Source organism: Bactrocera oleae, chromosome 6, assembly GCF_042242935.1.
Source record: "Bactrocera oleae isolate idBacOlea1 chromosome 6, idBacOlea1, whole genome shotgun sequence".
NCBI classification, from domain to species: domain Eukaryota; kingdom Metazoa; phylum Arthropoda; class Insecta; order Diptera; family Tephritidae; genus Bactrocera; species Bactrocera oleae.
In genome coordinates this window covers 73,765,106-73,781,733 of record NC_091540.1, presented here as the reverse complement: position 1 = coordinate 73,781,733, position 16,628 = coordinate 73,765,106, and the positions used below count along the sequence as shown (strand labels likewise).

At 33.9% G+C, this 16,628-nt stretch overlaps 3 protein-coding genes across 6 annotated transcripts in view; 2 read left to right on the top strand and 1 right to left on the bottom strand.

The window, feature by feature from the left end:
* Positions 1-8,728, top strand: part of trh (PAS domain-containing protein trachealess) — a 34,091-nt gene extending 25,363 nt beyond the window's left edge. For 2 of the 3 annotated variants that reach the window (XM_070111242.1, XM_036363844.2), the window contains 8 exons: positions 1,488-1,723; positions 2,726-2,793; positions 3,032-3,320; positions 3,495-3,616; positions 5,412-5,605; positions 5,807-5,913; positions 5,972-6,119; positions 6,210-8,728. In XM_070111242.1, coding sequence (XP_069967343.1) covers positions 1,488-1,723; positions 2,726-2,793; positions 3,032-3,320; positions 3,495-3,616; positions 5,412-5,605; positions 5,807-5,913; positions 5,972-6,119; positions 6,210-7,608 — 2,563 coding nt within the window. In that variant the 3' untranslated portion in view covers positions 7,609-8,728. Of the gene's footprint in view, positions 1-1,487; positions 1,724-2,725; positions 2,794-3,031; positions 3,321-3,494; positions 3,617-4,011; positions 4,072-5,411; positions 5,606-5,806; positions 5,914-5,971; positions 6,120-6,209 lie in introns of all 3 variants that reach the window. The other variant, XM_070111241.1, reaches the window with a different exon arrangement.
* A 1,460-nt stretch (positions 8,729-10,188) lies between these two features.
* Positions 10,189-12,573, top strand: LOC106619805 (coiled-coil domain-containing protein 22 homolog). The gene has a single exon (XM_014238073.3). It carries the CDS (start codon positions 10,315-10,317, stop codon positions 11,986-11,988), a length of 1,674 nt encoding a protein of 557 aa, XP_014093548.1. The 5' UTR covers positions 10,189-10,314; the 3' UTR covers positions 11,989-12,573.
* HIPP1 (HP1 and insulator partner protein 1) lies at positions 12,193-16,409 on the bottom strand. 2 transcript variants are annotated; one of them, XM_014238072.3, is made up of 7 exons: positions 16,279-16,409; positions 14,320-16,187; positions 13,505-14,254; positions 13,267-13,442; positions 12,997-13,207; positions 12,794-12,937; positions 12,193-12,730 (listed from the first exon to the last, which is right to left on the bottom strand). In XM_014238072.3, the coding sequence occupies exons 2-7, from the start codon at positions 16,045-16,047 to the stop codon at positions 12,578-12,580; spliced, it is 3,162 nt and encodes a 1,053-aa protein (XP_014093547.2). In that variant the 5' UTR covers positions 16,048-16,187; positions 16,279-16,409; the 3' UTR covers positions 12,193-12,577. The 2 variants fall into 2 exon arrangements, with proteins under 2 accessions (XP_014093547.2, XP_069968042.1); XM_070111941.1 differs by having other exon boundaries at positions 14,320-16,393.
* Positions 16,410-16,628: the final 219 nt, after the last annotated feature.

Sequence of the window (16,628 nt, the reverse complement as noted above, 5' to 3'; positions counted from 1 at the left end):
CAATATTTTTGTATCTGGTGTGGTAAGTTGGGTACAAAAGACACCCAAAAATGCCTTTTTCTCAAATTTCATTATATATATATTTACAAATTCTATAAAATATTAAAATTATTTTTTATACATATTAAAAATATGTACGATTTATAAGGAAAAAAGGTTCGACTTTTATCTCCGAATACCTTGGTATACATATGTGGTGGTGGGTTATAGCTAAAATACAAATCTAAATGAGTTTCAAACAGACACTTAAGGCAAAAACATTTATAATGAAGCCAAATGTTTAATGCATTATAATTTATTGTAATTCCATTTAAATAATTTTAAAATTTTTGAGCATATCCAATGTAAGTAAATGAACTTCTTCTATATTCCGAAATCAATGAACTAACAAGTAAGGAAGGGCTAACATAAGTTCGGATGTAAACAAACATTTTATACTATTGTACCTATTGCAACTTGCAAGGATGAAAACCGGTGAGGGGAAAGTTTTATCTCGATTCATTTATTGGTGCTTGATTTGTATACTGGAAAGTGAAAAAGAAATTTTGTTATATGCAAAGTAGGCTTTTTCGCATTGTGACATAGAAATGTCAAAATAATATTATGTATCAAATTTGGTTTAAATTGGTCGAGATCCCGAAATAGGTTTTCACCTAAATATGGGCGGTGCCACGCTCATCATTAAGTTATCGCACTTTTAGTAGTTTTCATCATAACCGTAATATGGGGAGTGGGCGGGGTTATAATCCGATTTCCATTTTTACACTGTCGAAGAAGATGCTTAAAATATTTATGCAAATCAAGTTCAAGTTTCGCTGATTCAGCTTATGCGGTTTGGAAGATATATACAATAAATCTATTCGGGCACGGAGCGCTGCCCACTTTTAAAAATGTTCAAAACAAATGCCCCTCATCACTGTAATCCTCTGCACTAAATTACAGTGTTGTATCTTAATTTGAAGCTTAGTTATAGCACTTTGTATGTTTTCTATTAATGGCGTTTTGTGGGCGTGGCAATGGTCCAATTCCGATCATCTGCAATACCACCCTTCCTTGGATGCCAATGAATATACATATGTACGTTTTGTAAGTTTTATTAAGATATCTTAATTTTTACCAAAGTTATTACTTGCATGGACCGACAGACAGATAGTCATTCGGATTTCAATTCGTCTCGTCATTCTGATCATTTATATATATATAATTCGATATCTATCTCGATTAGTTTTATGTGATACAAACAACCGTTAGGTGAACAAAATTATTATACTCTGTGCAACATAATGCAAGAGTATAAAAATTGGTAACGGTATAGCGATTATAAACTGTTTGTTACTTTGCTTGAAAATTTTTGCTAAAATAATATATATTATATTTTGCAAACTGCTGTGTTTTGTTAAATAAATCACAGGAATATAAATTATACATACACACATAATATGTATATTGGAATATTAGTGAAAATATTCTTGAACATGTATTTATAGGATTCTCGAACTACGAAAGGAAAAGTCCCGAGACGCAGCAAGATCTCGACGTGGCAAGGAGAACTACGAATTCTACGAATTGGCGAAAATGCTTCCTCTACCTGCGGCTATAACAAGCCAATTGGATAAGGCTTCCATTATAAGACTGACAATAAGTTATCTGAAATTAAGAGATTTCTCTGGGCAGGGCGATCCACCATGGACCCGAGAGCCATCGAGTAGTAGCAAATTAAAAAGTAAGTTGTTATTTAAAAATATAAATGCGTCTCATAACTTTTTGCAACCAGAAAAATAATACATTTTAAAAACGCCAAATATCTACCAATTCACCCAAGTAAAGCTAGGGGGTCCTGTTTTATAAATTCCTTGTTTTCATTAGACAAAGAAATCTGAAAAAAGAACTTTAATTACTACACTTATAACAAAACAACGTAATTATCGCTATTTTTTCTGATTTTAAACATGGCATCTAAAGTAGTTCACAGTTGTTAAAATCTTATTATTATTCATAAATTGACCTGCCTTCTTGAGGAATAAAGAAACTCACATTATTACATTTGCACCGAATTAGTGAAAACTTATGATGGAATTTCCAGCGTTCCGTTGCTCTCCCTTGTCATGTAGTGTCCATTTTTGAACTTTCCAATCAATTTGAGTTTGTCTTCAAAACATGAGTATTGCCTGCTTATTGTCATTTCCAATAGTTTAATACAGTTGGGGCGAATTTAACGCATTTTATATTTGCGGTTTATGTTTTATTTCTAAAACAATAACAGGCTAAAATATACATATAGAATATACATATCAATGTATATGACATATTATACTCGTATGTATATATTTTTTATGAATTGTGTTTAATTTTTACAATTTGAGTAAATTATTATTATTACTAAAAGCGGTTCTGTAGTTTAGGAGTTAACCCCGGAGAAACTGTGACACGCAATTTATATACATATGTATGTACATATACATATGTATGTGTATATAATTTTTTTTATACATGTGTAATTGAGGTTCGAAACAATTTGTGAATATATAATATAAGAAAATTAATATTGAAACAAACAACGGTAAAATAATCTTAGAAAGCAATAATCTACATGCATATGTAGAAACACATATATGATATAAACACAATTGTAGACATCGCAACGGACATAAAACTTTAAAAGATTTTGAGCTTATCCCTTATCATACAATTATGTAATAATTTCGACCTTATTTATTTTTATCAGGTGCTGCAATTCGACGTAGTCCCGCCGTAGATTTATTTGAGCAACATCAAGGCACACACATATTGCAGGTATGTATGAATATGTTTAAAAAATTAATTCCAATCAAATTTGCATAGTTAAATTAATTTGTATTCTGTCGGTGGGAATGTGTCTATTATTAATTATAACCAAAAACAAATACTTAGTACTAAATATAACCGTAGCGGGCTAAAATTTTTAAGTTCATGCATATTAGTTTTGGACTGAAATATCTATGAAGTATATGTGTATTTCCAATTGTACATGTTTTTAATTATTGAATTCTAGTCACTAGATGGATTTGCATTAGCTGTAGCGGCTGATGGACGATTTCTGTACATATCGGAAACGGTATCTATTTACTTAGGCCTGTCACAGGTAGAAATGACAGGAAGTAGCATATTCGACTACGTCCATCAGAGCGATCACGCAGAAATTGCCGAACAACTGGGGTTAAGCTTAACCAATGGCGGTATTGCAGCTGGTGGCAACGGTAGTGGTACAACTGGACTGGCGTCCCCCACATCAGGAGCGTCAGACGATGGTGTTGGTACACATGGAACGAATAACCCTGATGGTAAGCATTTGCATATGTACTTGTATTTGTACTAATATGTATGTATTGAAATATATGCGTTAAATGTGCAAAAGTACATTTATTTTTTTAAACTTATTTATATATATCTATATTCGAGAATAATACAAGTTACAAAAACTTGTTTGCTAATATAACTATTCTCGTATATTTCAGTATCTGCACAAATGACCGTGTCCTCCACCAGCGGATATAAAGGCTACGAGCGATCGTTTTGCATTCGAATGAAATCGACTCTCACCAAACGAGGCTGCCATTTCAAATCCTCTGGCTATAGGGTATGTACGAGTTCACAAACAAATAAATAAGTGTCTACATATGGTACTTGTATGTATTTATATAATTTATATTAACAATAACACATATTTTGTCATACACAGACCCACATATATATATCTACTGTAGTTAAATTGACATTGAAATACATAATAAGATGCTCCCCCTTGTCCTTTTAGTAAGTAGGTTTAGAGTTTTTGTTCGCTTTCATATAACAATCTACATACATATCATTCTATACGTAATTTTGCCATTTTGCCATCTTGCCATTGAATAGAGTTGTTACTTTGTGTTATGTTAGCTGAGGTGAAAAACAATGAGGAAAACTTTAAAGTGAAATGAATTATATCTACATATTTATATTTCACCATCCCGTTCCCCACTTATGTATCTGCAGGCAAACGATCAATCGGTCAGTGGTGGTAAAAATGGTAAACCAACGGGCACCAATTATTCGGTACGTATCAATTCAAATCAGGTGCAAATTCGGCTCTATTTGTTTCGCTTTTGAAAGTACTTGATTTCCTTATACATACATATGTGTACATTAGAAGTCCACTATCTCTCTATGTATATGTATATAACAGAAATGTGAAGTAGTGCATGCCACTTTTCGTTGATTTTAATAAATAAATTTTACTAACTTCTTTATTTTTTGTCGGTTATTTATTGATCAGATAAACGATCAATTGTGCGCTCCTTCGCATATGATATGTTATGTGTGCCGCACAGTACATTTCTCAAAAGGCGTATTTTCAGTTTAATTCTTTACAACATTGACCTATATTAAAAGGGTTGAAACCGTTAGAATTTGCTAAAGTCCCAATGTTGAAAGTCAACTCCATTTCTTATGTATGACTAACATATAGTAAAAAGTAGTAAATTGGTTTGCGAAATATTTGGTTTGATTGATCAGTTTGAATGTGGATAGCCATAAAATGAGGTTTTTCCGTTTTTTATTCTTAACACTTAAACGCCTGGCGGTTCATGTTGCTTTGATATATTAGTTAACTTTTAGTTCAGTCGCCACTTGTGTGTGAGCTTTGTAGTCACTTACGTTTCGACATGAGTAAGAGTGCATCGAAAAAATAATTTCAAGGAAAATTTTATACTGTCAGCGTTATTACAATTAAATTTGATGTAAGTTTTTTAGCAGTTTGCTAATGAGTATGGAATTATATGGATTTTTCTAAAAATATATACTTAAAATGAGCACCTAGTGGTTTCTCAAAGGACGAACCAATAAAACACCCTGTAAAATCTAAAAGAATAATTTTTAAGAAAAATCGTAGGACAAATGTTGTTTGTAACCGACAATTATAATACATATCAAAATTTTGAATGAATCGGAGTTCTCAGGCTTTTAAGGGTTAAGATAGTTTAAAAGTACAAGTATTATTGTCGATGTAGGAATTTTCTATTTTTCTATCATTTATGTACATACTTATGTAGTAGCGCATAATTTGGATGATTTGGATGTTAGGACGTATAGTGATGTAACAAGAAATTATGCGATAACCCGCGGATTTTACATAAAATCTAGTTTTGTTGGATATACAAATACATTTACATATGTGTGTATGTGTGTACACAGATTCACCTTACATAATACTCTTATACCATATACAAGGAATATTTGCCCAGTAAGGGCGTTCATACGTAAATATGTAGTCTTCCTCTTTTTGCTTTTAATTATGTTAGCAAAACTTTTATAATAAACAATTTTCGTTTTACGACAGTCACATCAATCTCCTAACAATTTCTTAATCCGTTTATTTATTTCCTATTCTGATACAGGTAGTTTTGCTATTGTGCAAGCTGCGACCGCAATATACATTTTCACACACACGAAAATCTCAGCCTCCTTTGTTGGGTATGGTCGCTCTAGCGATTGCCCTGCCCCCTCCTTCCGTTCACGAGATACGTCTGGAATGCGACATGTTCGTAACCCGAATCAATTTCGATTTTCGAATAGCGCACTGTGAGCCAAGGTATGTTGGAGAGTACATATTTGTTTGTTCTTTATTATAAAGAATACTATATATGCAAATTTATACACATACATATGTTTGTATATACATACTCATATGCAATATATATATGGGCCTATATGGGTATAAAGAAATTGCATGCAACTTTAGACAACTTATATAATGGTTAACCGTTAATATGGACTTTTCCGATCTATAAAGGGTGTCTGATTTGCTGGACTACAGCCCCGAAGATCTTGTCAACAAGAGTATGTACAACCTATGTCATGCTGAAGATGCCATTCGGTTGCGAAAAAGTCATATGGATCGTAAGTGTTTATCTTCGTATGCAATTTGAAGATTTGCTCATAGGCTTTGTAATTCCAGTAATAGAAAAAGGTCAAGTTCTCACTGGGTACTTTCGGCTGATGAACAAGAGCGGCGGCTACACTTGGTTGCAAACCTGTGCAACGGTAGTTTGCAGTACGAAGAATGCTGACGAACAGAATATAATTTGTGTCAACTATGTTATCAGGTATGTTATTAGGATCTCTAAATGCCGTGTATAAACACGTACACACACACAAGGATAATTCAATGTTTGTAATTCACTTCAATATTTTAGTAATCGAGAAAACGAGAATCTCATATTGGACTGCTGCCAGATAGAACCTAGTGTGGATTGTATTAAACACGAAGAACTTGTTAGTGACAAGAACTCTGGTTCGCCTAGCAGTGATGCCGCACCCGAAGGACCAGCCGGTGTTGGTGGCAATGTAAAAGACTCATCGCCCAAGGCTGATGGCGACGGACACAACCAACGTTCTCGTGGACGGGGTTCTAGTTCCACTGTCAATACGAACACTAGCAACTTAACTTTAGTTAAAGATAGTCCTAATTCTGTAAGCGTTGAAATGGAAAATGGTGCAAGTTCTTTACCTACAACTGTGGCTACACCAGCAGCAACCCTTACCACAACAACAAAACGCAAACGAAAAACCAAAGTATCTCTGCAAATCGAAGAAAACTCAGACGTAAGCACAGTTAATGCATCGGAACAGGATACTCAACCGCAAACGAAAATGCCTACCATAGATCGGGAAGTGCCACGTAGCCGTTTGCCAACGACAGTAGAGCAAAACCCACAGCAGCCGCAACAAGCGCACATTTCCCAACAGACCCAACAACAGATACAACAATCACAACAACAGCAACCGCATTCTGAGGCTTCCGTGAAGGATTTGGAAAATGCTATGACCAAACACTTGCCCTCACCCGGAATAAATAATAGCGATGCTGCGGTAATTGCCACAGATTTTAGCACCGATGCTTTATTAAAACAACAGCAACAAAACGAAAAGAGCAGCACTATACAATGGATCGGTGCGCCACACTACCAACAACCAGCGCAAATGCCTGCCACCGCGCTACTGCGACAACTTTACGCAAATCGGGAAAGCGTCATAAGAGCTACAGCTCGTCAAACACCGACTGGCGTCTTTTATGGAGACCAACAGGGTGGACCTTTGCCCACTCCGCCAGGTAGTGAGTCGTCATATGACAATCACCAATATCTACAACTTCATCCCGCCCATCCACAAAAATCTTCTTCAGATGCATTCACAAACTTGGTGTCCACATACGGTGGTTACCACACCTCCATCGATTATCATAATGCTATGACTCCTCCTAGTTCAGTATCTCCGCGTGACAGCAACAATACTATAAATGCAACCAAAGCAACCTCTCATAACAGTAATGGATATGACTACACGGACTCACTACGTGTTCAGTATTCAGCACCGAACAACGCCGGCGAAAGTAGTGGCACACCTGCACTACCTCTCAAGCCACAGCCATACTCGGCCGCAACGGCCACCATGCACCATCCCCACCCAAGTGCCGACACCTCCAGCATTACATACGGCAACTTAGATCAATCACAATACTTTCCACCACATTCCAGCTTTCATTTATATCATAAAGGTACACCACCAAGTGGCTGGTACTCGACACCGTCATAGGTCAGCCTTCAGAACTGCAATTTGCAGCAGCAGTGGAGAACTCAGAAAGAACAACCATTACAACATGTTGAACTGCATCCGAAGGAGAGTTGGGATATTGTTGGAGCTCTTGGAAAAGTTGCCAGAATGTTCTTCAGTGCCCGTAGGGAAAATTAAAGAAAAGGGCGGTTCTACTGACTCGAAAGAAATTGCCTTGCTGTTAAAATCACGAACATAGCGCAAAAAATAGCAGCCCAATTCAACTGTAATGTAATATGGTTCATACATACTTATACATATGCAAGTATGTCCAATAGAATGTAAGAAAAATATTACTTTTCACACTATTGTTCGAAATAATGTACTCTCCTCCTTCTTAAAAAATACGGAGTCGTTACTGAATACTATTATATGTACTTATGTAATTTTGATAATTTGCATATTTTGAATGATCATAAACGGGTATACCTATGTATGTACGAGTATGTATGTCTGTATGTAACTTTTGCGAAATTCTAAATTTTCTGCATTAAATAAATTATGTTTTAAAATGTACACATACATACATGTACGTACGTACATATGTCTACCATACTTGTATATGCATGTAACTCGACCATTGAATATTACAACTATTTAATCATTCAACATTTATAGGTACACATGTACATATTTTACTGTTAAATTTTATTTTCCTTTCCATTTGAATTTTGCTTTAAATATTAACATTTTACTATACACATGAACATTTTAGAAATCTGTAATAAAAAGTAAAATTATAAGTGTATTATGAGCACATTAAACATTTGTACATTTCCGGATTTAAAATATTTATAAAATGAAATATGTGAACCAACTAAAACTTGTATATTTTGGGATGCTATAAAATATAATTAAGGAAAATACTCGAAATGAACAGTTCCCAATTATTAATTGATAGCAAATAACCAATTGCTTATATAAGACTTAGATAGTGTGCCAATAATGCAAAGACAAAAATATTTAACATTTAAGAAATTAGAAGTGCATTTTGTATTGTTATTAATTATTTAAGCTACATACTAGCGATTTACTTAAAAGTTTATATACAATTAAGGATAGATATCTGCATGCCGCAAATACAACCCTTGACATAAATACATATCAATCGTTTTTGAATTTTGTTTCAATTCCGATTATGGAAGTACACCTTTCAAGTTTTGTGAATTAATGTAAATTTATGTATGTGTACGTGAATATGGTATATATTATATATGCATATGTGTGTATGCAAATGAAAGCATCCTTGTATATATATGAATAATACATACGAACGCTTAATCACAGATCCCATTCGACTCCCACCGCTCATTTCTAAATTTATTTCGTTAATATGCTTTTGCAGTTATTAAGGAGAATGTAAGTTGGCCTGTAAATACCTACTATATATACATATATATATATATATATATACAATACATATACCTTCATAACATACAATTCGATTGTATGTACATACGAGTACATATAAATTTGCAACCCAGTTAAGAGTAAAATAGGTAAAAATATAGGTGGATTTGGAAAGTCCACCATAGTAAATGCACAAACATATACATAAATAAAATAAATGGAAAAATTATGTAAAATTACATTAATATCATAAAGGTTTCGTGCCCCAAGCGGTAAACCGATTTCTCAAGTAAGTACACACTCATTCTATATATGTATGTATATGTTTAGATGCATATGTATATATTCCCGGAAAATAGATTTCTGAACAAAGAGTACATGAGTATTATTAATACATATGTACCTACAAGTATATGGGATGTGGGATAGTTGGTAGGCGATTTCACCCATTTTCACAATATCATAAAGTGGTAAAATGACCTGCTCATGTCACTATTTGTGGACATATCTTTTGGAAGTTTATAAGATATATACGATACATGGATGTGATCATATCATCATCATCAGTTCTGCCGACTATGTTTTGGATTTGAAATTCTAGGTTCCACTTATTACTGTCTACGACTGAGATAGTTTTCGAACCACCATTTAAGATTTGAGTGTTTATTTTTGGATCTCTTCCAGTGATCTAGCTTGAAAAACATTCAACATGTTAAGAGCTCTGTGTTTCACGGATCCGTCTGAAAACCTTTCGCCTGCAATTTAAAATAGCATAGCCCGAAATCGTGGGTAAAATGAATATGGGCTGAGGATGTTCTCTAGATTAAAAATATATGTATGTTTAACTATATAAAGTTCATAAGATTCACAATTTTAAGTTACTAACTTTTCGAATAATAATGAATTTTCCCCAAACTTATGTACATATATTTTCAATTTTACATCCACTAACACTTCATTAAATTGTTTGTATAGGTACAATTATTTTCTATTATATACTTGTAGTGTAAATCCCGAATTCGGAAGATGCTGTTCTAAAATTTTCGAATGTCCTCTGATATTCTTGGTCAACCCTCGACCAGCAGTGGACATAGACATATTGCGGAATCGACGTTCTAAATGAAACATCGTTTCTACGTCCGTACATTATTAAGTAGTTATCGACGCATCTCTTAACAATCGATAGCACTCGACTAATTCACTTTCCTATGTCAAACCGAACAGCTGTTACATATTAGTATAGCATATTTTTTATATTATTGTAAGACAGAATATATGTAAAGTCAATAAAAACGGACATCTAAAAAAATAAAGTATATAATAACAAATACTATCCCAATGGAAGAAGTTGATAAAATTATTGTTCAATCGCTGAAGCAGATCGGTTGTGATATCAGTTATGATTGTACGATAGTCGATTTTACTCCAACACTTTTGGTGTACACAGTGTCAAAATGCTTACAAAAAATCCAACCATCTTCTAGAAATATACCACACACACTGCCTGAAGGTCTTGCAATGGCGCAGAGGTTCTCCATAGCTACTACATTGTCTTCAATCATATCTACGCTTAACTATCGTGCGGATATTGGATATCAAACTTTCCTATACCCCAATGAAGTAGATGTTCGAAAATTGTTAATGTTTCTTATTGAAAAAATTCCTCGCGATGAAGAAACATCTACAACCGGTGGCGGAAGTTTGCCATGTGATACAGAAATATGGAGGAAAAATATTAAAGAATCAATATTAGAAAGTTTGCACAAACCATGGACACCACAATTCTGTAGAAATTTAGGAACTGCTCGAAATTTTGGATGTAGTGGTCAGATAACCTACTTCAAACCACATCATAACTTAATTTTTGTTGTTGAAAAATCGTTATTTTTACAAAAAGGCTGCTGTTCGCATAAAACAATTACAGTTTTTCAACAAACAGCTACCCAAAAATTTGACCTAATAAGCACAATTTTACATCAGAACTCTTTTGATTTATACGTGGGTAATCCACACAGCAACGAAGATTCACAAAAAGTTGCACCAAAGCAAAATCAACTCGTGATCGCTCTGTCTAAATCGGAAAGTTTAGTCTTAAAAAATGTAATAGACGTATCGCCTATCAGCAACCTTACAGAAGAGATTAACAGTTTTAAAATTCAAAACGCTAACATTTTAACAATACGAAAAACGTTAACAAGAAATATAAATACACTTAAAAATGAACAAGTAGGAACACATAATGAATTGGAAAATCTACAAGCAGAAGTCAAAATACATGAACGCGCTTGTCTTGTTTTAGATAATCCAAAAGAAAACACATCTAAATTGGAATCTCTTATTCGAAGCACCTTAGAGCGTCGAAAAAATATGGATCAACAATGGCACGAATTTCGAAAGCCAATGTTGAATACTCTTGAAGGCCTAAGAACTACTAAACATTTACTAAAAACTAAGAATGTAAAAGAGTTTCAGGAAACAATCAAACAACTAGCTATGGTCTTAGAAGAAAAGAAGACTCAACAAAAACAACTCGCCATGGAACTGAGAATGATTGCAAATGATAGAGCAGCTCCCCGTAAAGAATATATAAATAGAATATTGGAGTTTATTTCGAATATACGAAAGCAACGAAACGATATTTACAAGGTTCTAGATGACACTCGAGATTTACAGAAACAGCTAAACTCTTTATCAGCCCAATTACAGCGACAATTTTGTTACACGGATGATTTGCTGTTTCAGACTGCTAAACATGATGCACATTCAAAAGTTGCGTACAAGTTTCTTGCCACTTTGCATTCCACTTGCAATGAACTTGTTGAACTCGTTTCAAAAACAGGAAATGTGACTAATACATCGCGAGAAATAGAAGTTCAGATAGATCGTGAAAAAACTAAGAATGTAACTGTTCGTTTACGACAAATAACAGAAGACATACAAAATTTTGGTAATTTAATTCACAATCTGCGAACTGAAATACACGAAATTGAAAACGCAATTTCGAAAGGTTGAATCACGAAGGATAATTACATATAGAATATTGAAAATCATATTATTTTTTTAAAAATAGCCATAGACACAATGTAATGAATATATTTCAATCGCTATGAATATATCTCCCTTTATATTGATATTTTATTAAAATAGTTTTAATATTCTTTACGAATTCGGTATTTTATAGTTCCAAGTTGTTTATTTATTATTAAAAGATTTAAATAAACAAATATAGTTCTTTATTAATGTTATACAAGGGATTATGTTTTTTGAAAATACAAATTCATGCTTATAGAAAGAAGTACATACGTAATTTATTGTTTATTGCAATAGCATATCCTACTCTTAAAGAATATTCCAATATTAATTTAATGGTTTTAGGTATAATGTCGAATTTGAACAGTTTACAAATTAATCACTCCTAACAATGTCAAAAATCATGATACCTACATTTCACACGCGCTCTATGTATGTGTGTATACAGTTGGATGTACAATGGAAACACTAAAACCATCGCTACTAATTACACTTATTTTCAATTAAACACCAATGGGTAATTTTTGAAATCAAATAAAATATTGTGCATGATAAAAAAAAAAAAAACCTTTTAAAAGTGGCCACTCTCCAAATACTTTTTGAAGCTTTCATAACACTCTTCCGACGTCCACTGTTCAATAATAGTATCGAATTCTTCGTCTAAAGCATTATTTATCGTTTTCAGATAATTGTTTATAATAGATTTTTTCATGAAACGGTATGACTGGAAAAAAGAATATGTTTATAGAAGTTACAATTAATGTTAGGTTGAACAATAATTCCTTACTTCGGTTGACAACATTGCTATTTTTTTTGCAGTCAGTAAAGCATCGTCATTTACTTTACCAGATGCGGTAAGTTTGTGTACTAATCCAGATAAAGCCGATTCCGTTGAATGTAGTTTTTCTCCCATCCAAAAAAGTTTAGTTTTCTTTGAGACATCATATTATTCAATATTTATATATAATGTTAACCCAGTACTGTACTTACATAATTATCGCGAATTTTATTCATATTATTCCAAATGCAAAAACCTTCGGGCACTTGTCCTATTTTTACGTAAGGAGTCTCATAAGAGCCCTTATCACTTCCTATAACTATATCAAACAAAGGTAATTGCATTACGCCTAGGCCAATATTGCTCCCGTTTACTCCAGCAATAAGCGGTTTCGGGAACGTTGCCAGAGTCTTCAGATAGTTCCTTTAAAATTATTGTTCACTATATTTGTTTCAGCATAATTTTAATTCATTTAATCTTACTTAACGGCTGCTGCTAAGTGAACAGCGAATTGTCTACGTTTGTCTATAGTACCATGTGTTAAGTCAGTGAAATCAACACCGTAACAGAAGTTAGGTGCATTTGTTGTAATCACCACAGTATTACATTCATTATCCTTGCTTAGCTTTTCTAATATATCAACCAATTTATTCAACATCTGAAAACAAAACATTATCAATCTCATTCTTATTGCATATTATTGCATTAGCAATACAATACCTGAGCTGTGAAAGTATAATTTATTTTTGCCTTTTGCGTGTTAAAAACAATTTGCGCAACTTTTGCGATTTTTTTTACCACGACGTCTGACATATTTGAACCAGCCGAAGACTCTTCTTTTAGCTGTTTCGCTGAATTTTTGCTACTTACTCCAGTGACCTTGTTCTTGTCTTTCTCATCGGTATTAGCGGGGCTGCGAGTGCCTCTACGTCCCGCAGAAGCCACCACTGATTTTTTAGTGTCACTTGTTGACGAGTCATCCAAATGAGGACCGACTTTGGTTCTTCGATTTCCTTTTTGATTTGATTTTAATTCAGGTTTTGCAAATTCAAACGAGTTGCCAATACAGGTTTTCGGACCAATTCCAACACTAGATCCTTTATTAGTCATATTATTTTCATTTGATGTTTTGAGTAAACTCCTTTGGGCTGATTTTGCTCCGGAATTATTAGACGTTACGCTTGCAGTTGTGTTTGGTTGTACACTTTTGGTCAACATTGTTTTAGATGCACTTGAAGCTTTTGACACTGGCGCATCCAAACTAAGGCGCCGTATTGACGCATTACTAGAGTAAGAACTATTAGAACGACGTCTTATGATCATAGCATCATCAGTAGCTTGCTGTTTATAAACATAATCCCATGTGGAAGAGGGTCTTTGTTTAGAATTACGCTTGTTCTTTACGCCCCCACTTGTTGTTGTAACTGCTGTTACCTTTCCGGAGGTTGGAGTTGTTTCTCGTTTTAAAATCTAAAAAAAAGGTATATCAATTGTTACTACTATTTTCTATTAAAATATTTTAATGAAATATTCACTCTTTCGGAAATTGTAGCAGCGCGGCTTCGCATTAATGGCTTATGTGTTTTGTCGACTCCTTGCTCGGCAATAAGTTTATTTCTCTCACTTTCCAAGGAATGTAGCATGTTAGCAGCACCCTCATCGCTTACTAAACGATCGATTTCACTTACCCGCTTTTTCTTGGACCCTGTCCCACTTCCGTTTAAAACAGGCGTCTGTGAACGGCGTTTTATTGGTGACTGAATTTTCATTATATTTTCTTCTACAACTTTTTGAATTTTATTTGATTGGACAGTCGTTGGGGAGGGAGATACAATTTCTTTTACTTTAGTCACAATGGAGTCTAATTCTGTCTTCGACTCCGTGCCCCGTACCTGTTCTTTATTTTCGGTATCGTTTCGATTAAGAGATAATGATCCTTTAGTAGGCATTTTTTTCTCTTTCAATTCAGCTTGATGGTTTCTCGCAACTTCTACACGCACTCCCTTCAGACTTGCAACTGAAGAAGTTCTCTGAGAAGATATGTTTATAGATTCATTATCTCCTCTCACATTTGCCTTAGAACTTTGGCGTGCAAATTGCGCATACGAAATTTGAGTTTCAGGGGCATCCGGATCCCAAATAATCTTCGGTTTTATTATTCGTGTACGCTTAAACCCAACTACAGGTTTTGAAGTACAGATATCATTTTTTAAGATATCCCCTGTATTAGGGTTACACTCTCTTTTAGTGTTGTCTGAATTTAACTTACCTAATTGTTTCATATTTGATTCTGATGGTATCGGTCCGGTTGTTTTACTTAACATTTCCTTGTTATCCACATTCATTTCTAACTCAATTGTCTTATTTTTTATAGTATTGTTTATATTGCTTGCGGACTTTAAATCTATTTCAGTATCATCATCACTCCATTCTGCACCAAGCGACGTTACTAAATCGGAGCTTTCTTCAACTTTCAAATGTTTGATATCTTGCTTGCGTCTACGTTGACGATCAGCACCACGTGCATTTAATCCTGCTATTTGCTCCATAGCCATAGCTCGTATTTCTTCATTTGTTAGATGTGGTACTGCACTAACGTTGGGATTGCACGCAGGATTTGATATTTCATGTGTATCATTCAAAATATTTTCAGTATCTTTTTGTACAGACTCAAGTTCGTCAGATTCATCGTACACCACTTCCATAATTTGGAATTGTCCCTCACCTTCAATTGTCACACCCTCAGCTAGGTCACTTTCTGTTACAGATGGCGACCGCGTACTTTCCACTTCATTGTCGATTTTTTTTACCTGTTTGGCAGTTGGATTCGTGTGTTCATCAATACCTTTTAGCACTGCAATCAAATCTTCATGTTCTAATGCGGTTGTCGCATTATCTTCTTGTACAATATTACCTTCATCATTGCAATGACTCTGTAAAATGCCAACATTTTCTTCAAGACCAACACCCTCCATAATTTTGCAGCTGGCATCTTCTGATTTCAAATTTGATACCTTGCTAGTAGATAATCCTTGTTTATTGATAAGTCCATTCCCGGTATATTCTATATTTGTGGGTTCCACGTGATGCATTTCCGCAATCTCTCTTTCTAATGAGGTCAACTCATCCATTTTATCAACTCCACTATACATCCCTACAAGCAGCAGTTCATTCGATATGATTTTTGCAGTACCACTGTCATCCGAATCCCCACATTTTTTATTGTTGGTTTTCTCGGCAGCGATCATACCATATTCACTCATTATAGTCTTAATTATTATAAATGTTCAATTTTTTTTTAGTATCCGCTTGTATGTAATATTTTTGTTTGTGTATGAAGATTATTGTGGTGGTTATCTTACGGCATGTTTACATCGTAACCAGCGCCATTTTTACTCAGTTTCTATAGTAGAATAGAAAATTATGCACTTGATTTATGTACTTCTACAGAAAGCGAATTTAACAAACAAATAGTTGGATAAAATTCCACAAACATATAGAAATTAGATCTGCAATTTATGGTTTAATATGTTACTTATACAGAATATTAAAAACTATTGTATTTTGATTATTTTCACGTAATTAAATTCCTTAACATCACAATATCCAAATCTTTATCAAATGTCAATTAGACAAATAATTGTGGCCATATTAAAGACAAATTTTCGAAAAACATTCTAAAAGACAGGGTGGCACAATTTGTATATTCTAAATGAAGATAATGATACAAATTGTCTTGGTATAACAATTAATAAATGTGTATAATTTCTATAATGAAGACATTCCTCTGCAAATGTAGGTATTTGATTGTTTGACAAAAGTTTTCGAACTGATATATATTCAC

Coding starts and splice junctions, on each gene's coding strand:
- LOC106619805 (XM_014238073.3), top strand. CDS start 10,315: ATGGAAGAAGTTGATAAAATTATTGTTCAATCGCTGAAGCAGATCGGT.
- HIPP1 (XM_014238072.3), bottom strand. CDS start 16,047: ATGAGTGAATATGGTATGATCGCTGCCGAGAAAACCAACAATAAAAAA. Junction 12,938..12,996: donor ATAAAATTCGCGATAATTAT/GTAAGTACAGTA, acceptor GATGTCTCAAAG/AAAACTAAACTTTTTTGGAT. Junction 12,731..12,793: donor TAGCAATGTTGTCAACCGAA/GTAAGGAATTAT, acceptor TCTTTTTTCCAG/TCATACCGTTTCATGAAAAA.